The sequence below is a fragment of the Crocodylus siamensis genome, chromosome 3 (genome assembly GCF_052110815.1).
Source record: "Crocodylus siamensis isolate JL-2025a chromosome 3, ASM5211081v1, whole genome shotgun sequence".
NCBI lineage: Eukaryota > Metazoa > Chordata > Crocodylia > Crocodylidae > Crocodylus > Crocodylus siamensis.
Window position 1 is genome coordinate 77,132,472 of NC_143397.1, and position 21,938 is coordinate 77,154,409.

The window sequence follows — 21,938 nt, forward strand, 5'->3', positions numbered from 1 at the left end:
ACCACTTATAAAAGCATTTTGATCCTCAACTTGAAAACAAAAACTAGGGAAGGTAGATGGACACAAAGTTACCCAGTAAGGAAGTGGCAAAAGATGGGCCTATATTTTTCATTTCCAACTCTCAAGCCTCTGCTTAAATACACCAGACAATGATTTTTCTCTCCGCTTAACTTGATTAATTAAATAGATCTTAACAGCTATTAAAATTTCTTCATGTAGAACAGTGTCTCAGAAAGTAACATGGTCCCAACGTACAATTAATAAAATTTCACAGGCAAGTTAAACAAGACTGTCCGCTGCCAATTTTTTAAAGAAGTTCCATATAGCCAGTTTTTATATCAAATAAAAATAATCATGGAAAAAGCTTAACAGTTCTTTCAGAAGATTGTCTAAAACTTGCCTCTCAGTTTCATGAGCAGAGATCTGGGTTTTCCGTTTGATGTGGAAAAATGCAGATTTCCTCTTTTAAAAGAGAAAAACCCAGGAAACCATAGGTTTCCCCTTACAAGCTGACAGAGTTGTAGCCTGCAAAAGGGCTGCCTGGGACTGGGGGAGTGGGAGGAGGCTGTTAGGGATCCAGGTTTGCCATTTCCAACAGAAAAACGGAGTAAAACGTGGATTTCCCACTTCACCAGACGAAAACTTGGATTTCTCATCTTAGCAGAAAAACCTGCAAATTTTGCAACTTTGCAATGAGCCCTCTACAATGAAACACCCCTACATATATATTTCATTTTGATCACAGAAAAATGTGGACTGGAAGGGAGGGAAAAGGGGCAGTTATTAGAGACTGGGATTTTTTAACAGAAAACCAGGCTATCTGATCATAAATAAGCACATACCTTTTCAGGTGTGCACCCCTAACCATTTAAGGTGGACACTGTTCAGCCTCAGGACTGAAAAGGGGCTATACGTTAAATTTGGGTAAACGCAGAAACCACCCACTAAGTACAGAATACCCCTTTTCAACTATTGTTATGGCTATAGTATTAGAAACCCTCCAGAAACCAACTAGCTCATTTTGTAAGGCCTCAAAATAATGGTCAGTTTAAGGGTCGCTATTGCCTGCTGCATGGTAGGCGAGATGATTGCAGAGATCATCAGAGGTCTGTGGGGGCAAACGGTGTCCCAGTCGCCAGGGACACACGCAGACTAGCATAGCCTGGTCGTCTACTTACCATCCTGTTCGTGACGTCATGCGGCGGAATGCCGGGCTAGCGATTCCGGCACTGCTTGGGGAGCCGCGGGATTTACGGAGCGGGCGAGCGCGCGGCTTGTGGGGCAGGATTGGAGGTAGCTTTATGACCGCCTTTCAGCTTCGCCGAATTGGCGCAAGTAGACGACTTAGAGTGAGTTGTTAGTTTTCTATAATAAGTTTGTAGGATGTCTGTTGGTTCACGGGGTTCTGGAGCAAGCCCTTGCGTTCTAACCCGATGGGCTGCCAACTCCTTAAGTCCCAGAACTGGTCAACAGCTCACTGAGATAGGGTGTTAGTGGTAGAAGTTATTACGGAGTAAATATAAGGTAAAGTAAAAATTTGTTTTATTCAGTCATCTGGCCTCACTCTCTTACGAATAAGAGGGGAGACCAGCTGGAACGAAGTTGCAGTAAATATAAGTATAGAAAGTGTAGATATGCTGTCTAAACTACGAAGAGAGGCAGTTAAGAGGTGGAGTCTCCGATGTTTCTTCAGTTACAGTATGCCGGATACAAAGGGGGTCTGTTGGCCCACAGGGTTTACTAGCGAGCCCTTGCTTTCCACCCCTTGCGGGATAGGTGCAGCTACTCACTAGTTAGTCCTAGGGCTGGTCAACAGCTCATGAACAGGATGATAGATAACAAAACTGTAACACGGTGAATCGCTGTTGATTGTCAGATTTTCGAGGCCTTGGTTTTCGCTGGGATATGCCCAGGCGGGGAGGCTGAGGACTGGCTACAGGGTGATCAAGCCTGAAGGGTCATTCAGTCGTCGTCTCTGCTACTTCTTGCCTCTTTATAGATGTTGGTTGGACTGCCTCTGTGACACTAACTATGATATAAGCTAAGCATACAGGGATAGGATAGTTTTCTTTTACATAATAGTTACTAGGTAGATTTTCTACATAAGTTTCATTTCTGCAGAAATGACACTTATAGATAAGAACTGAAACTTACAAAATACGCATGTGCAGCTTAATACACGCGTGGGAAAATATAAAGCTTTCATTTTGCTTAGAAGCCAAAACTACAAGGTTACATAAATGTGAGAGTGCTGCGCGGCAGTTATACAGAAATAAAATAAGACATTTACAGTTTCTACCTAAATGGAAATGGAGTTGATGTTACTCGCCACCACTCCAGTAAAGTAACTTAAAAGAAATTCAGTTAAAAAAAGAAGGAAAAAAAGATCTCTATGCCAATGTGTCATTAGATATACATTTCCATTTCAACATATATGTCACAAACATCTGAGGGGCTTATGTGACATCTCACATGTTTTCTTGAGTTTGTTTTACAGATATGACATGTGTGGTCTTAACAGAAAGGTTGCATTCAGCTTCTATATATGTTTATATGCATTATGGTATTTAATATAAAGTGTGTTTCTTATACATTAAAAAAAGGACAGGATTACCAAGGATGACAATGTTTTCTTAGATGTTATTGCTAACTGAGTTTCTTTCACACCTGGGAGGGACGTAAAGCCTGAAGAGAAGTGATCTGATCACTGAAAATTAGCATGCAACATGAGCTTGTTAACTCATCAAACAGAGCGGGGGTGGGCAAAATGCAGCCTGCAGGCTGGATGTGGCCTGCCAAGCCATTCTATCCAGCCTGCAAGGCCCCTAAAAAAAATTTAGAACGTTAATATTAATCTGCCCTGGGCTGCCTGTCATGCAGCCCTTGATGGCTTGCCAAAACTCAGTAAGCAGCCCTCCACCCAAAATAATTGCCTGCCCCTAAAACAGAGCCTTGTGTATATGGCCTGAGGCACAAGACATGGGTCCTTCCAGACAATGACAAATTTATATGACCTCTAAGAATAATACCTGGCTATTCACAAAAGGGCATTTCGCACAGTGGGGAAATTACATAAGAGACTGTATGTTTTGGATGTCTGAAAGGAAGCAAATATTCTCTTGGTCCTAATTAGACCAGGAAAGTCTTTTGGTCTGGTAAACATGCACCCTTGAAGGGCAGGAAGTTGTACAGTACAGGCCATGGGCGACTGGTGCCTCCTGAGTCTGGGGGTGGGCACCAGCATCCAATTGCTGACTGGAGGGTGGGGGGGCCCCAGCAGCAGGTGGGTCCCCCAGCAGCCAAACGCTGAGCATGGGGGGAGGGCAGGGTCCCCTAGCAGCCAAATGCCAGTCCTGGAAGCACTGCTGGGAAAACCAGATGTGCTGCTGGCGCTTCGGGGGAGGGGGGGGGGGGAGCACCAGCCAACGCTCCCCACTCCCCAGCCAGTGAGGGCCAATTGGGGGGGGGGGGGCACATGCCCCCCATGCCTCTCTTATGCATTGCAAGAAACCATACTTAAGCCTTGCCCTGGGTACAGGGAAAGGTTTTGGACCTTCCAACGAGTAGGGGGAGTATTTTGGCCAACAGAAATGGCAGGAAGACCTGACACAAAGGTCAGACGCAAGAGCTGCTTTTAACCTGCTGACCTGGGTACAAGCTGCATTCTTGGGTTTAAGACACAGGATAAAGTGAGGTTCTTTCTCTTGTATCTCTAACTCAACATATGGTTAGTGATCTCTTATGTTTGTTCTTGTGTTTATAACAAAACTTTATCATCTTTTATAATGCACACTGTAAGGGACAACTACAATGCAAGGGCATTTGACCATACAGATAGGCTTCTTCCAAGGAGGGCCACTCGTATGATCAGGGGGCAGCAGGGCAGGCCTTATGAGGAGAGGCTATGGGACCTGAACCTGTTCAGCCTCCACAAGAGAAGGCTGAGGGGGGATCTAGTGGCCTGTTACAAACTAGTCAGGGGGGGATCAGCAGGCACTGGGGAAGTCCCTGTTCCCCCAAGCACTGCCAGGAGTGACCAGGAATAACAGTCACAAGCTGGTAGAGGGTAGATTTAGGCTAGATATCAGGAGGCGCTACTTCACGGTCAGGGCAGCTAGGATCTGGAACCAACTTCCAAGAGAAGTGGTGCTGGCTCCTACCCTGGGGGTCTTTAAGAGGAGGTTAGACAAACACCTTGCTGGGGGCGTTTGACCCCAAGAATCTTTCCTGCCATGGCAGGGGGGTCGGAGTAGATGATCTACTCAGGTCCCTTCTGACCCTAGAAACTATGAAAGGGGGGAATCCACCTTTTCTGAGCACTTAACTGGACACAGATGCATTCTTTGTAGCTGGCATGTGTGCCTCTTGGCTAACAGCTGGCAAGAGCTAAGTGAAATGGTAAAGCTGGGTAAAGCTGAAGAGCTGTAGATCGGGGAGGTGACATTTGGAGCATCTCAGTCTGTTCTTAGTGGTCAAGTAGCAGGGTACAGAGAAGAATTTGTAGCTGAACAGCACCCACAAGGTGCAAAAACACCCCCTGGGCGACGCGCCTCAAAAGGTGCATCTAACTGCTTCCATGGTGAGTCTGCATCATAGTAAAGTATTTATTATATCCGTGACATTCAACTGAAAATGGACATCACACAGAACTGCAGCGGGGGTAGGAGGAGGGGAGACTGTAAATGTTTGATGCAGGTAATTCTTCCTTCTGTAGTAACAACTTAACTCAAGGCCCAGAGGAAAAAAATGTGAGCATTTACACCTACTTCAATGAGTTTTGAAATATAGATTAAACAAAGTCTCAAATGCCCATAATTTAATATGAACAGAAATCTACTCATAGGAAGAGAAAAGGTGCATTAAGATTTGGAAGACTGCCATATTACTGGAGACACTTAATACAATTATGTCGCAGGTGACATTTTTTGGTTGGATAGCAGACAGAATGTTTTGCTCATTGCATGTTTCAAGAGTGTGTCAGCGTCTGAGGTATCAGATGTCAAATCAATTGGAGAATTAATTCGTTATTTCATGATGTTGGGTATGTGCACATTATTTAGCTGTCACAGAGGAATTAAGAAGGCAATTTAAAGAAATTCAGCCACTACCAACACAAACAACTGAAAACTCATGAAACCTGTTTCCCAGTGAATTGTGGCACAATTTTTAATGAAAAGGATTCAAGGTACAAAGGACATGGATTGCAATTCTATTTTGCACAGCACTGAACACAATGTAAATGACACACACACACGCACACACAAATAACTGACACCTTCATGCACCTCAAAGCCAATTATTAGAAAAGAAGACTTATCTCTACGGTATGTTAGAAGTTGGTGACTGGCACGCACACTCATACACCCACGCACAAAAAACCCCACTCATTTCCCTAGAGAGTATCAGCCATATATTGTCTTCTATTTTGCTCATCTTCTTCCATGAAAAAAATCCTAACTATAACAATACCAAAACAACTGAAGCATTTAAACGCAAATACCGCAAATGCAAATAAAGGTATAACCATTTGATTACTGGCTTCATCATTTCCCAAACTCTTGGGGGAAGGAGATGGGGAGGGGAGAATTCCTAGTAGTTTCAGACGTTCTTTGATTGCGCATGGATAAAACTAAATGCAGTAATCAGGCCTGGAATCAGAATGACCTTATTCAGGTTCTAAACCTGCTAGGCCCTTCTACCACTAAACAGTCACCTGTGCAACAGTAAATTTCCCCACATTATTTCAGCTGGAGAAAAAATGATCTGTGAGCAACTTGTGGGCTCTGACTTTTATAGTGTTTAAGTTTCAGAACTGCAACCTATTATTTGGTGACTAAAATACTTTCTTGTAGTTCAGCTGCCACTATGAAAAAAAGCATTCTTTGTCATTACCTCGGTCAAGGTATACACTAGCTATATAATTAGGATTACTTAGCATACAATGCTTTCAGTCATTATTGTACATTAATGGAAGAGATTGTGTGCGCCCACATATGTAACAGAAGCCCAAGAGACCCTGACAAAAGAACTTATCCCTAATCTGAATAACCAAAACTGATGCAATACATGGCAGTCCTCCAGCAACGAATAAAAAAAAATAGGGATGGGAGGGAGCTCATCTTATTCAGCTCAAGGCAGAATCATATACCTGTCTAAACCACTACAGACAAGCATGCTGTCTAACCTGCTCTTGGAAATTTCCACAATAGAGGTCCCACAACTTCTCTTGGTAATGTATTCTAATGCTTAATGCTCCCTAATATCCAATCTAAAACTTCCTTTGTTACAACTGAAGACTCTTACTACTCCTGTCCCCTGTAAGAGATACAGTCTGGTGATTAGTTTATAACCACCCTTCAGTTTTCTGAAGGCTTAAAATCCCTCCCTTATGTTTTTTCTCCAGACTAAATAATTCCAGTTCGTCCAACTTTTTCTTTTATGCCATGTTTCCTGGAGCTCAATTCATTTCGTTACTACTGAACTCTCTAATTTGCCTACATCTTGAAGTACAGTGCCAACAACCGGATACAGTACTCCAGGTGAGGCCTTACCAGTTCTAAATAGAGAAAAAAAAAAGTTACTCCCCCTTGACTTCCAGGCAACACTTCTTTTAATACAACCCAGCATACCAATTCCTTTTTTGCAAAAAGAACATACTTGACTCCTATGCAGCTGGTGGTCCACTACAACCTCTAGGTCAGTGGTGGGCAATTACTTCGGCTGGAGGGCTACTTAAGGAGTTTTGGTGAGCTATTGAGGGCCAGAAGAGAGGAAGCGGGGGAGCAGAGGTGGGGGGAGTGGTGTTGACCTGGCATCCACCCCCATCACAGCTGTTCATACTGCCTAGCACAGCAGGTAGGGAAGGAGAAGTGGGGGCAGGGAGATGTTAATTGATCCTATCTGGCCCTTTCTGCCCCACAGTTACTGCCAGGGATGCCGGATGGAGCCGGTAGGGTCCTGCTCCTGGGCGCTGCTCCCCACCCACCCACTCCAAGGACATGCAGGAAGTGGGGTGCAGCTCTACCCGGGTCCTGTGCTGTCATCACCCTGAGATCCCAGCACCAGCCTGATCCATCTGTCCTGCTCCTGGGCACTGCTCCCCACCCACCCATTACCCCATCCCATCTGCCAAGCCAAATGTACCCTGCCCAGTCTCCATGGAGACCACCCCCCCAGCCCATCTGGTGCCCCCAGTGATGGGTGCAGGATGGACAGGCCAGGGTGCCCAGGCAGCAGGGGCAGGTCTGGTGGCAGTGGCAGAGACACTGGCAGTGGAAGCCAGAAGTGTCTGGGCAGAGCAAACCACTGCCATGGGGGCTATTGGGAAGCAGGGTCTGGCCACCATGCTGGCCCCTCCCCAATGCTTGTCCCTGTGGACTAGTTCCCAGTGTGCTCGAGAGTTGCATGCAGGGATAGGACACATGGCAGCACTGGCTGCACACGCTATGGCCCGGGCTGCCCCCTGCGCCTGGGCCAGGTGAGGCCAAGGGACCTGCTGTGGGACAGAGAAACTCAGTTGGTAGGCCGGATCTGGCCCGTGGGCTATATTTTGCCCACCTCTGCTCTAGGTTCTCCCCTGCAGCACTGCAGCATAGTCGGTAATTTCCCCATTTGTATCTCTGCATGCAATTATTTTCTCAAGTGCAGGATTCTGTACTTGCCCTTGTTGAATTTCATCTGATTACATTTTAGACCACTTCTGCACTTTATTAAGGTCATTCTTAATTATATCCTATTCTCCAGTGTCTGCAACCCCACCCATCTTGGCATCACCTGAGAATCTTGTGACTTTGCTCATTTCCATCCTCCAAATCATAATGGAGATAGTTGCAATACTGCATAATATGACAATCCCACAGGCAGCCCCTTTTGATATTCGTTCCCAGTTGGACATCAATCCATCAGTGATTACTCTTTGGATCTGAGAATCCAATGAGTTATGTATCCATCTCCCAGTATTTTCATCTAGATTGCTTCTCCTCAGCTTACTAATGGGAATAATACAGGATGCAGTGTGGAAAGCCCTGTTAAAAAAAAAATCAAGATGCATCACATCCCTACTTCCCTAAACCATGCAACTTTTCATTTTGTCAAACACGGAAATACGATTGGTCAAGCATAACTCACTCTTGATGAATCTACATGAGCTGTTCCTAATCACTACCATGCAATCCTTTAGGCATTTGGTGTGTGTGGCATGCAAACCAGAGGCGCATCCATTCCGGAGCCCCAAAGTTCAAACTCTGTCACATATGCCGTAAGGGAGCATAGACCAGTAGCACTCAAAGGGCTGGGGCTTAAAACTTGTGGCACACAAAAAGGTTGGCTACCACTGCACTAGGTGCTTAGAAACAAATTCCTTTTGGAGGACTTGTTCCTTAATCTTTTCAGATATTCAAAAAAACAAACAGACTGCTCTGTAATTCCCTGGGTCATCCTCTTTTTTTTAAAAAGCTACTTGCCCTTTTCTTGTTATTCAGAATGTCATACAACCTCCATAAATTCTCAAATAGAATAGCAAGTAGCTCTGCAATTATCTTAGTCAGTTCCTCAAGTACTCTAGGACACTTGTTCTCAACTTTTTTTGTACCAGGACCCATTTGTAAACATTTTTGTCCAGTCCTGACCCATTGCCCCTCACTCCCAACCTGCTGCTCCCCACCCCCAGTGTCTGGGGCAAGGGGGGGAGGGTGCGTGTCAGATGGGGGGTGAAAGCAGCCCCTTGCAAGGTCCAGTAATTTGGACACTCTTGTTAGGTCTTTTGGGGCAGGTGGGGGGTGGGGTGGGGAGAGTGAGAGCATAAACCTAGACCAACCTCAATCATCTCCTTTCCCTGGCTTGTTGATGAATGAGATGTCCATTATAACACCACCTTTGCAGTTGCTCCCTTTCACCTTGATCCAGAATTTTTTACTGTGCCTAGCTCCTGCTTGCACCAGACTTTAGGACAAATTTATAGGTTTCCCTCAATTTATACAGTAGATGCATACCCACAAAACTGTGCATAAAATTGAATTTGCATAAAAGGGAGCCCAGTTTATAAAAGAGTAACAAATAGGGATAGGTTTCCACAGCGGTGAGGGAAGGAGGGAGGGAGTGACACTGGGGCTAGGGAAGGGAAGCAGCACAGCCCAGCTGCTTCAAGCAAGCGGCACTGGTCACTCCTAGGGCTGCAGCAGGAGTGGCACTGGGCTCTTCCTGGCGCTCAGAGCAGGTGGCAGCCTGCTCTTGTCCTACTACAGTCTGGGGTGGTCGCAGCACCAGGCTCTTCCTGGCACTCGGAGTGGGCCATGGCAATGGGAGGGGGGCTGCTGATACCCCAAAATTTGCCACCCGCCCCAGTTTGCAGCAGGACAGGAGTAGGCTGCTGCCCACCTCAAAAGCCGGGAAGAGCCCAATGCCGTCTCTGATGCAGCCCTGGGAGCGGCTGACGCTGCCTGCTTGCAGCCGCTGGGCTGCGCTGCACCCCTTCCCCCACAGACTTACCTTGCTGCACCCCGGGCCTCTACACCAGCCCCTGCTGCAGCAGACCTGGGAGCAGCTGATACCACCTGCCTGTACAATGGCACGGCGCAGTCCAGGGGCTGGGGTGAAATGGGGACAAGCTGAGCCCCAGAGCCAATTGCATAAGAAGGTAAATTTACCTCATATAACAAATTTGGGGTATAAAAATGGTCATCACATAAGAGCAAATTAACATATATAGAACCTACAAAAAATTGAGGGAAACCCGTACTCTTTTTATATGCAAAAAAACCAAACACCAATCCTCTTTCCCTGTCATGTCACTCCGAAACCAGGTCATAACCACCCATGACAGCATTCATCTCACTAAGTCTCAGTGAATCCAATACATAATACTTCTGTGACCATATAAGGACTTCAAGAATCCAATGCACTGTTCCTTCAGATCTGCCTAGTAGCTTCTGACAAGCTCACAGTAATACAGCAGGAATGTCAGTCATCTTCCCCTTTTTATTCAAATTTTAAATCATCTGGGAAAAATCTCCATTTTATCTGGTATCCTGGGACTTTTTTTTATTCCAGTGAAAGTTCTACCCTCAAGTTCTTCGGCCTCCAATAACAAACCCTCATATTCCTAGTTTCCCAGTTAGAAACATATTCCTGCTTAACGATACAAGAAAATAGGGATACCAGTTAAATGCATTTACAAAATAAATTGTTTGAGTCTACCATCTGTGAAATTTACTGTAGTCATGTTCACACATTCACAGTCTTGGATCAGTTCCTCAAAAACTCATTCTGATTCATGTTTCTTTCTAACCTCCTAAGCCTTGTAGATATGTAAGCTGCATCTGAAAAGCAAAAAATCCAAAACCCAACCCTCAGTATTTAAAAAGGGTCTATGTAATTTTTTTTAATTAGAAATTTTTAACTGTAGAAAAGAGGTTATGAAAAGTGGTAACAAATTAAGTGAGATATCTGTTCAGGGCATTTCTTCCCTCAGTACTTTTATTAGCACAAAGCTTGTTGGACAATTATAACAGAAATAAAAACATTTTAATGTGGATGACAATCAAGCAGTCTTTCAAATCTCATCAAGAAAGAATGCCATAACTATCAGTTGCTCCTTCAAAAGCTGACAGTGGCACATATGGAGGGTAGCAAAGATGATGTGAAGTCTTACTATTAGTACTGAAATGTAACATACTAAGCTGGAAGAACTTTACTTCACACTCCATATGCAATGCATTCTGTTTTGGTGGCTTTTTGAAAATGATTTGGGAATTGAATGCAAAATATTTCCTTATCCCTGAAGAACTGCAAGAGATTGTCATTCATCCAATAAATTTGAATTCTAACTGCAAAAAATTATAATTATTAACATGGGCTATTGCTTGGTTAAGTTTCCTATCAACTGAGCTTTCCCAATTTTATATTGAATTCAAAGGAGCATCACACAATAAAATGTTAGATGCATTCTTGAAAAGCACCAATTCAGCCTCAGTAGATGCATTATACATTATATAAATTGGGTTCTCTCGCAGGTTCACTATCTGGATTCTGCTGCAATATGGAGTGTGAAAGATTCTTTTATTTATTTATAACTGTTGAGAATGAAAGCTAATAAATGACTTCACTAGAAAAAAAACCCAGACACTGGTAGCAAGCAAATTTATCTACAAAATTTACCATTAAAAAAGATAAATAATCTAACAGATTAAATAAAATTTTAATCTAGCAGTTAAATATCACTCTAAGAACCCTGGATTCCCAGGTTCCTAGAAGCAGTCTCCCTCATAAAAAACAAACAAAGAAAAAATAAACCACAAAACCCTTGTATTAACATCCCCTCATTCCCTTCAGTACCAGTACAAAGGGTGAAGATAACATGATGCAGAGTTGTTTCTAAATTTACAAAAATGACAGAATACATACAAGTAAATGAAGTTTGAGATGTGCTGTCCACATGCATTTTCTTATTAGGGATGCATCGATAAAGATTTTCTTGGCTGATACCAATGGCTGATTATTAACCAGCCATATTGGCTGATACCAATCAGATAGCCAATTTACAGGAATGCAGCCCAGCAGCTTGGAGAGCAGCATCTGGCCAGCGAATCTGGGGGGGTGGAAAGGGGCAGGTGAGGCCCCCCACAGTAAAGGGAGGGTGTGGAGCAAGGGCTGTTCTGCCAAAGCAGTGAATGAGACCCTGGGAGTGGGACAGGCTCATCTGGGGAGCCAGGGAGGGGTGGCGGGGGGGGGGATGGGGGCAAACAGCTCCTCGCCTCTGTGTGCACCCCTGACCCAGCCCCCCGCTGGGAAAAGGCTGGCACAGCCCCTGGCCCTGAGTCCACAGTGGCCAGCCCACCCTGGTCCCATGCACAAGTCCATGCCTCCCCTGGGGGTGCCACCACGCAGCAGCTGGAAGCCACCCCCTGCTCCATATTCCCCAAACGAGCGGGCCTTGGGTCCGTCTCATTCCTGGGGTTGCATTCACCACCCTGGCTGGGCAGCCCCTGCCCTTGCCCCATTCCCTCCCTCTCAGTGGGGGCCCTCGATCTGCCCCCCAACAAATGCCTTCCCTCCCTCTGCCCTGGCTGGGCGCTTCCCTCCCAGATTTACTGGCCAAACGCTTTCCAAGGTGCCAGGCTGCATTCCTGGCCACTTGCATACTGTGGCTGCACACATGCACGCGCCATTTATTGGTGACGTTAAATCAGAAAAAAAAAAAAAAAAAAAAAAGACGATGATGACTGATAATGTTAATTTTCCTGTTGCTGGTGCTGATCTGATATGTGACTGGTATATCAGTGCACCTCTAAGTCTTATGTAGGTGCACGCATCAAGACTGATGACTCCCATCTCTCCTTATCCTCTGTGCATGCACAGGATAGCATGCTATTACCACTTTGTTTGCAACAACAGAAACCCAACATGTCCTGCACTTCAAGGAAAATAAAGAGATGGAGAATATGCATATGGGCAAATTCCAGTTCTTTACCAGTAAGGTAACTAATGTCTTTCCACTTCCACTGTTTCTCCAGGTGCACGTTATTTCTTAGTGCCAGTTTGGTGGCACTCCAAATCAGCTAAGTTAGAGACAGAAATTACATGAACTGGTACAAGTAATCAGAAACCTGTTCAAATCTGTAACACGGCAGAAGTTCAGTACACAAACTGCTTTCACAGTAGCCGAAACCAGAGAAACCTGGATGGATGTACTATTATACTTCACTGATTTAGGTTAAATCAGTTTCTTCAATTCAGATCTTCATCCTAGATCCCCTCCAGATTCAAGTTCACTCACAATCCCCCAGCATCCCCAGATGTTTGGCACCTCCCTGGCAAGCCCCACCACACAGGGTGGCTGGCTTAGCCTTGGCCCAAGCTATCTCCTGTAGTTGAGTAGGGAGGCATGCTCTAGCACCCCTTGGTTCTGGCCTGGGCCACTGTAGGCATGTGGCTGCATTTCCTGAACCAGAAGTTAATGTCCATTCATTTGCTTATCTGTTCAATCTACTGTTTAGACTAACCTGAGAAGATTAAATTGATTCACCTCGGGCTTTTTGATGGTCTGTATTTAGCCCTACAGATGGGTCTCAGAGTTGCAGACCAACAGTGACCGAGATGCTGTATTTGCTCTGGAGGTTCTATGAAGTCACAGTATTTGACAAAGGCAATGTATAGCATGCTGTGTGGCTGCCTAGACAGAACATGCCATATGTCTGCAATCAGAGTTGCTGAGCCTTGGTGGAACAACAAGTCCAACTTTAGCAACCTTACATACTGACTCAATCAGATATTTAACTGGACAACTGCCAGGCTGAAATCGCTATGCTTCTGGACCTTTTGGCTATGGGAATGAATAGCCACAAGAAAGTTTTATGCAGAGAAAGACTCTTTACATCAAACATACATAGCTTTAGCGAGTGAGATTTGCAAAAAAAACAAGTAGGTTGGCTGTCTGAAATGCAATTCAGTGACAACCTTGAGTTAAACAAAACAACTTGCAATCACTATTCTCATTTGGACAGAAAACAGTCTCTGCCAAAAATGCTTGGATCTCACCCAAATTCCCCAGGGAGGAAATGGCCACTAGCCAGTTTCACTGAGCTATATCCAGGTAAAGGTAAACCTTGACGTTGCTCAGTTTAAAGTGCTAGTGCTGTCTTCTGAAATGAGGCAGCCAGTTGACAAAGGAAAAAAAAACAAGAGACTGGCTTAACCCTTAGGGGACCAAATCCATTCTTTAGGGACTGTGCAATGCAAATCAAGGAAATTTTGGAAAAGGGCATACTCTCTCTTATGGAAGTGCTGATACTTCTTCAGGAACTCCAGAGAATGCCAAGTGAAAGGAACACAGGAAGGTCTAAGTCAACAATAAGATGGGTATTTGTTCTTAAGGGAGTGAAGGGTGACCACAGACCACTCAAGTATAAAGTTTAAGCAGAGCTAAGTGAAAGGCCTTATAATTAGGGTGACATATGGGACAGTGTGAAATACAAGACTCTGCCTGCTCATCCCACAGGGAGACAATGCCTTGACCCATGGTTTTTTACTCCATCCATGTTAACAATCACCTGTGAAGTAACAATGACTGTTAATGGTCATTCCACTAATTGAGCTAGCCTATTTTAGGCCTAACCACCCACAGCCCAGTCAATGCTATCAGCTCCCATTGTAGAGCTGGGCAATTATTTGGGCTGGAGGACCACTTAAACAGTTTTGGTGAGCTGTTGAGGGCTGGGGGAAGGGGTGGGCAGGGATATGCCAATTGTTTCCATCTAGCCTGCTGGCTGCCACCAGGAGCCTAAGAAGGGAGGGCTGTGTCCAGCACTGCTCCACTCTGCCACAGCCACATCCAGGGCCAGGGCAGGCCAGGCCACACAGCACAATATGCAGACTCCTCCACCACACCTCTCCCCACATCCATCCCAACCTCACCCCCAACTCTCCTGGCTTCCTGTTAGTGTTGCAATGTCCTGGCACCATGGCTACTGCAACCAGGACTAGAGAAGATGGGGTGTGATGCAGCATGCTGAGTAGCTGTCCTACCTGCCATATGCTGTTAGCACTGTGCCACACTAGGAAACTCGGGGGCAGCTGCCCCAAGCTGAGCTCTCTCATTGCGGCTGGCATGGATACACCTTCTAGCAATGATGTGGTGGTAGCAGCTCTTCACAATGGGGGGAGGGAGGCGGGGGGGCTGGCCACTTGGCATGCAACATCATGCTCTCCCCCATGTAGGCCTCGCTGCAGGGCCCGGCCTGTACAGCTGCAGCACCAACAGGAAACTGGGGAGGGAGAGGAGTCTGTGTGCTACACAACCTGGTTTCAGCTGTGGCAGAGCAGAGTGGCTCCTGGCAGGCCACATAGGATCAACTGGTGGCCCAGATATGGATGCAGGATGTATTTTAGCCTCCCCTGTTCTATTGTGTCAGTGCTTGTGGCTCTTAATATGAGGCGTGAGAATTTGTCTTCAAGTTGCACTGGTTTAATAAAAATCGGTAAAAAGTTAGAAAAGATTTAGGCAAGCCAGTGTATTAAGCAGTGTAGATATTCTTCTTTTGGTTTAGCATAAATGAATTGCATAAATAACTAACACCATACTGGGCTGTATTAAACAGGATTGTTGCTTGCAAACCAAGGAAAGTGATTCTTGTTCTAGATGGAAACAGAGATGCCTCACTTGGAGTACTATGCCCAGTTGGGTTTCTGACTTCAAGACAGATGTAGATAAATTAGTAAGAGTCCAGCAAAAAGTGACAAAAATGATTAGAGAACTGGAACACATGACCTGATGAAAGGCTAAAAGAACTAGGATTGTTTAGTGTAGAGGAGGATTTAGACTGAACAGAGTTGTTTAACAAGTTCTTTAAAATCCTGAAGGGTGATTATAGACTAATTCTCTGTGAGCACAGGGACAAGACATTAGGAAGAACTTTCTTATTATAAGGGCCTATAAGCATTGAAATAGCCGACCAAGAAAGGTTTTGGAATCTCTATCCCTGGAAATTTTTAAGAGCATGTTAAAGAGATGCTTGACTGGAAAGATTTACTCAGAGCCAATCCTGAGCAAAGGATTGGACTAGCGCACCATGTCCAGACAATTCATGTGCCTGCTGCCGTGTCTCAAAGCAGTTTGAGATGCTGCAGGAGGCATGCCACAAAGAAAAAAAAATGTTCCCCACATAGCATATTTACAGAGTGGACTCTGGAAATCCTGGTATCCAACCAACAACCCCCCACCCACCAAAAAAAACACACACCTCAGAAAAAAGTGGTGTAGGGAGTGCTCCAGGAGCATGCCCTGAAGCAACCAGAGGCTAGATCCTCTAAGGATATACCCCAGCACGGGCCAGAACATCTCTATGGCTGCTGTGTGTCCCTGCTGCTCCAGCATGCTGCCTCACCGGCTGGGAGCCACAGACAGTCTTGTTTGAAGGAGTGTGCCACCAGGCTGGGCTGGCTCAGCTTCATTCACCTGTGCAGCCCCTGGGCTCTCAGGCAGTGCAAACCCTGGTGCTGGCCCCAGTCTCCAGCTCCCCCTGGCTCCAGATCCAGGAGGAGCACAAGTGGCACAATTTGCCCCACACCAAAGTGCATGTTCAGATATGTATGCTGAGGCACAAAGCTCTGGCACGTATTTGTGTAGCTGCTATTTGAGCTGCTGCAAGCGCACATGACTGCATTTGAGGACGCGACTGTAAGGACCAACTTTTTTGACATGTCTGCCGCAAACTAAGCCCCCTGTCCTCTTCAAGCACCGCTCCAATCCCTTGCTTTTCCCTGCTCCTTCCTGATCTGATGTGCAGTGCACACAGGCTTCTCATGCTGCAGGCTGGCTACCCCTGGACTAAATGACCTCCAGATGTCCCTTTCAATCTCAATCTCAATCTCACCATTCTATGAATTAAGTACTGGTTTTAAACTAAGATGAAATAATTAACTTAAACCAAGATAAAGACAATATCCACATAAGAATTTTTAGTTGCAGGCAAGGCCCAAAACAGATTTAAGGTTCTTCTTTTGATTAAACAGCTTCTTCAGAATGCTGAGTTTTAAGTATGAACTGCATTGTTTGTACACATTTACTACATCATTCTCTGAAGTTTTCTTAAGTAGGATTGTGGGAATTAATGATTCAAATTCTGCCTTGAAACTAATATAGATTAGTTATGTTACGAAGCCCTTCCCACCTCCTTCCCCCTTTTTGAATTTCATTTGTCTGTGTGCTACAACAAACTTTCAACAAAAATAACGCAAGAAATTTTTGCACGCAAGCCTCTGCTGGAAATTATTATTTACACCTACTCTGAATTTCTGACACTTCAGATCTCACACACTCAATGAAGCTGATGAGACTAAGATAGTCACATTTTGAATACCAAGATGAAAAAGATCCAAAGATTAAAAACATCATAAAATACACAAAAGAACATTATAAAAAAAACAAGTGCAACGTTTTACTAGTTATGGGGGGAGGGGAAGGGGGGGGGGAAAAGGGGTCCATACCTGCATCAGCTCTGGATCGCTGACCTGGTGTCTTTCCAAATGGGGTCTTCATTCATCTGTGTTTAAGTGAGCAGCAAAGCTGCTGGACTAGGGTGAAAATCCAGTTCTTTCCAACTTTCAAGATTTCCTCTTAGTTGTAGAAAGATAGAAGCCGCTTCTTATTAATCCACCATCCAATCAACAATTTGCTTTTTCCAATTTAAGCTGAAGTATTTTCAATTATATTGCCCTGCAAAAACAAACAAAGATTTCAGCACCCAATTATAGTGGTTGGAGAATATAAGCAACGTAATACAACCCCTCCGTTCCTTTCATTTTTGCACTCAAAGAAAATTTGCTTTCCTTTTTTATTATTTTGGTATGGTGTTCAGCAAGTACAATGAAATAGCCTTGCAGAAAACCAAATCTGATCAAATGGTATTACTGAAAGGATGTTCCTCTATTTTTTGTTTCCCCTTCCACCAGAAATCTGTATAGAATGGACTATATTTAAAAATATTCTCAGAATGATCAAAGCAAGACAGAACTGATGATTAAGCACCACATACTTACTGTAGCGTAGTGGAAAGAGTGGGGTGGTATGCTGTTAACGCAAATACCTCCTATTCACACACCAAAAAGTATCAGTACTAACCATGTACTTCTAAGAGCTCAAAAGACCATCAGATCTATTACCCAGCCAAGAAACCACTAAAGATAACAGATTATTTAAGACTTTGCATGCAAGTTACTAAGGGAAAGAGGGGACACTTAATTTAGCTACAAAAGGAAATTATACTTGGGAAGCTTCACTCACTGAAAAAAACTGCAACACACAATTAATGTCAAATTTAAGCTCTTTTGTAAAAGGGGCTCAGCATACGTGATCTATGAAGACAAGTAAAAAGTATCTGGCTCCTGAATCATTTTATCTCATTAGATTATTCTCTTTTAGGGAGGTGACAATAGGGGAGACTATTTAAAGTTTGTATTTACTATTTTGGAGGGCTAATTATTAATGTATTTGATGTTCTGGAAAAGCTTGAGGGTCTATGAATCATTTTCAAGTCTATGTTGAAGCTTTTGAGCAAGAAGACTGAAAGATCCTATTCAACCTATTCACCTCAAGCACCGCAACTATCTAATGCCAACTGACACACAAGTACACATCACGGTTAAAGAGTTCCAGACTTTGATAATCCTTATGAGGCAACATTCAGCTCTCAAACACACGCCCATACTATTGCCACAAATACAACAAAAGCTACAACTAGGGATTTGTTTCCATCTTAAATTCTAGGGGAAAAGAATGCCAAAAATAGTTTGACCACTTTTTAAAATCTTCAAATCTCAGTGAGTTCATTTTTAGATTGGTTTTAGCAGAGTCCCAATTCCTTTTGATAGAAAATGTCATTGTATGCATCAAAGATCTAAGATGTAAAGAACTTAGGGCAAGGAAGATGTGAGTATGTGAAGCAAGCTAGAAAAAGCTGAACAGATATTATTTTGAGAAGACAGAGAACTTGTGTGCAAGAGTACACATGCACAGGAGAGTGAGCGAGATATGTTAAAGGAGGACTTCTACTTACCTTCTCTTAGTTTAACCATCCATCATTAGATTCCCTGTTTCTTTCTTTTAAGGGTCTGGTACTGGCCATAGCCAGATATTACATTAGTAAAACAAACCACTGGACTGATCAAAGTGGCATTGTCCTATGTTTCTACATTATTTCTCAACGCAAACCTGACTGATTTAACAGACAGCATAAGTCTGGATTTCACACTTATTGTAGAATATTTGCCTAGTTGCAAATAGCTTTTAGGCTAGAAAGAAAAAGAGACAGTTGAACACAGAATGTACTGTTAATGTGTACACAGTGCAATGTTAAGCATAACATTTTTAGAAAGAACCAGCAAGAGATCATATGGTTAAACACTAAACAATAAAAACAACAGGATGCTAATACTGTTGCCAACTGGCAAAATTTAGATAACTTATTTGTAATACTTCTTGAACTTAAAACAGATAATTCTACCAGGAAAAACTAAGACAGTCACAGAGAAAATACGCAAGCTGGGGGGGGGGGTATACTTACATAAACTTAGCGTTTAAAAAAGTAAGTAAATTTTAATGCAAGTGTAGTCTAAACTAGTTGCACTGTTAGCAGAAGAAAAAGCACATTTTATGATTAAGCATGTGCAAGTTTTGCTCGTAACAACCCTAAAGTCTTGTGAGTCTTGAGAGGTGCAAAAAGATGCTACATTTTGCTACGCTATCTATCAAAAGTGTAATGGTCTTCTTGCTAACTTAATTAGGCTTTAAAGCCATATTTTGAGAGATAAATCCAAAAGTACCACAACCTCAACTAGGCAGCAGCCCATTTCAAAGTATGACACCTTGCCCTCAAAGCAAGAGAGACAAGGGAAGAAGGAAAAGAAAAGAAATCCTAGCCTATGTCCTACGCTTCTCTGCAGAAAGGACTGCAACTTCAGTGGGTGGGTTTGTGGCTCAAGGATTGGTCTCTTAAAGTCACCTCAAGACCCATCAATGAGAAGTGGTAAAGATCATCTCAAATCGATGGACTGCAGATTACAATAATGAGGTAAATGACCAACAGCAAGAAATCTATGCCTGCTTCCACACTACTAACAACCAATTCATATTTCACCTTGAAATAGAACAGGACTATTAAAATAGGTACCTTACATTTGTGTACCAAGGCATTTTCTACAATATCATAAATATCTATTGCTTCCAGTTGACAAGTCGTTATATTTTGAAATGCATTGTGCTGAGATGCAAGCTAATTCTTTCACAAATGATACCTACCAAAGCAACATACATGTAAAGCAGAGACTAACAAAAAGTTAAGATTCCTCCTCATTATATAAGTTTGTGGTTCTGATACTACCAGATCAGGTAGACATTTGGCAACACAGAATCATAGAAAATTAGGGTTGGAAGGGACCTCAGAAGGTCATCTAGTCCAATCCCCTACTCAATGCAGAACCATCCCCAACCAGATCATTCGAGCCAGGACTTTGCCCAGCCAGACCTTAAAAACCTCCAAGGACAATGATTCCACCACTTTTCTAAGTAACCTGCCCTAGTGCTTCACCATCCTCCTAGTGAGAAAGTTTTTCCCACTATCCAACTTAAACCTCCCTTGCTGCAACCTGAGACTATTGCACCTTGTTCTATCATCTAGCACCACTGAGAACAGTCTAGCTCCATCCTCTTTGGAACCACAGTTCAGGTAGTTGAAAGCTGCTATCAAATCCCCTCTCAGTCTTCTCTTCTGCAGACTAAATAAACCCAGTTCCCTCAGCCTCTCCTTATAAGTCATGCACACCAGCCCCGTAACCATTTTCATTGCTCTCTGCTGGAATCTCTCCAACTTGTCCACATCCTTTCTACTGTGTGCGTGTGTATGTGTGTGTGTGTGGGGGGGGGGGGGGGAGGAGGAGAGCAGGCAAAAATGGACACAGTACTCCAGATGTGGCCTCACCAGTGCAGCATACAGCGAATAAATTACTTCCCTCAATTTGCTACTCCTACCATTTCAGCCCAGTATGCTGTTAACCTTCTTGGCAACAAGAGCACACTGCTGACTCATATCCATTTTACTGTCCACTGTAACCCCCAGGTCCCTTTCTGCAGAGCTCCTACTGAGCCAGTCAGTCCTCAGACTATAGCAGTACATGGGATTCTTTTGTCCTAAGTGCAGAACTTCGCACTTGTCCTTGTTGAACTGTATGAGATTTCTTTTGGCCTAATCCTCCAATTTGTCTAGGTCACCCTGAATCCTAGCCCTACCCTGCAGTGTATCTACTACACCCCCCAGGTTGGTGTCATCTGCAAACTTACTGAGGGTGCAATCCATCCTATCTTCCAGATAGCTAATGAAGATATTGAACAAAACCGGTTCCAAGATCGAGCCCTGGGGCACTCCACTTGATACTGGCTGCCAGCTAGACACTGAGCCATTGATTACTACCCACTGAGCCCAAGACTGCAGGTAACTTTCTATCTACCTTACTGTCTATTCATCCACCCCGTACTTCCTCAGCTTGCTAGCAAGAATGCTGTGGGAGATGGTATTAAAAGCTTTACTGAAGTCAAGGTATATTACAGGGGTCGGCAAACTCTGGCATGCATGCCGAGCATGGCACGCAAGACCATTTTCCTTGGTAGATGTTGGGGCCGGGGAGGCAACAGCTGTTTGCAGCCTCCCAGCAGCAGCCGGCCCCAGCTCTGTGTAGCTGCTGCCCACCAGGAGCCTGGGGTGCTCCCAGCAGGCAGCTCGAATGCTGCAAGCCCTGCTGGGAGCAGCCGGGCTCTGTGGGTATCAGCAGCTACCTAAAGCCGGGGCCGGCTGCAGCTGAGAGGCTACAAATAGCTGCTGCCTCCCCACCCCCAACAGGTGCAGTGGCAGCACCTGTTACCTTCCCAGAGCACTGCTGTCCATGCTGCTCCTGTGCACTCAGGGAAAGTGTGGCAGAGCAGTGGGGAGCTCAGAGCACATGGTCTTTAGACTGCATATAGCAGTGCTGTTCAACTACTGGTTCGTGGGGGGTTAGCAGTCCCAGGACTTCTGCCCAGCCACCACTTCTATCACTCCAGCTGTTGTTGCAATAAGTCTTCAGGCTCCTCCCTGCAGCTGCCACTTCCTGCCTTCCTCCCCCTCAGGTCAAGGCAGTACACCAGCAGGGAGCTGAGGGCGTGTCTGAGGCCTGGGTGAGAAGGGAGGAGTGGGGGCACAAAACAAAAAGTCAGGGCCAAAATAAGGGGTGTGGGGCAGGAGGTTGCCTCAGGGTACATGGGGATGGGAGCATCTGCACCACCACAGTGAACAGCTCCTGGTGGTGCAACCCCCAGGGGGTTAGAAATTAGACAGCTCTAGTATATTGCACTGGATTTTTAACAAATGTTTCTTTATACTACAGATCCAATCATTTCACTTAATTCAGAATTTCAT

General features: G+C 44.5%; 1 protein-coding gene across 5 annotated transcripts in view; it reads right to left on the reverse strand.

Moving 5' to 3' along the window:
- Positions 1–21,938, reverse strand: part of SPIN1 (spindlin 1) — an 87,907-nt gene that overhangs the window by 22,883 nt on the left and 43,086 nt on the right. For all 5 annotated transcript variants that reach the window (XM_090038557.1, XM_090038559.1, XM_090038562.1 and 2 more), the window contains one exon: positions 16,981–17,209. In XM_090038557.1, the coding sequence (XP_089894683.1) occupies positions 16,981–17,032 (52 nt within the window). In that variant the 5' untranslated portion in view covers positions 17,033–17,209. The remainder of the gene's footprint in view (positions 1–16,980; positions 17,210–21,938) is intronic.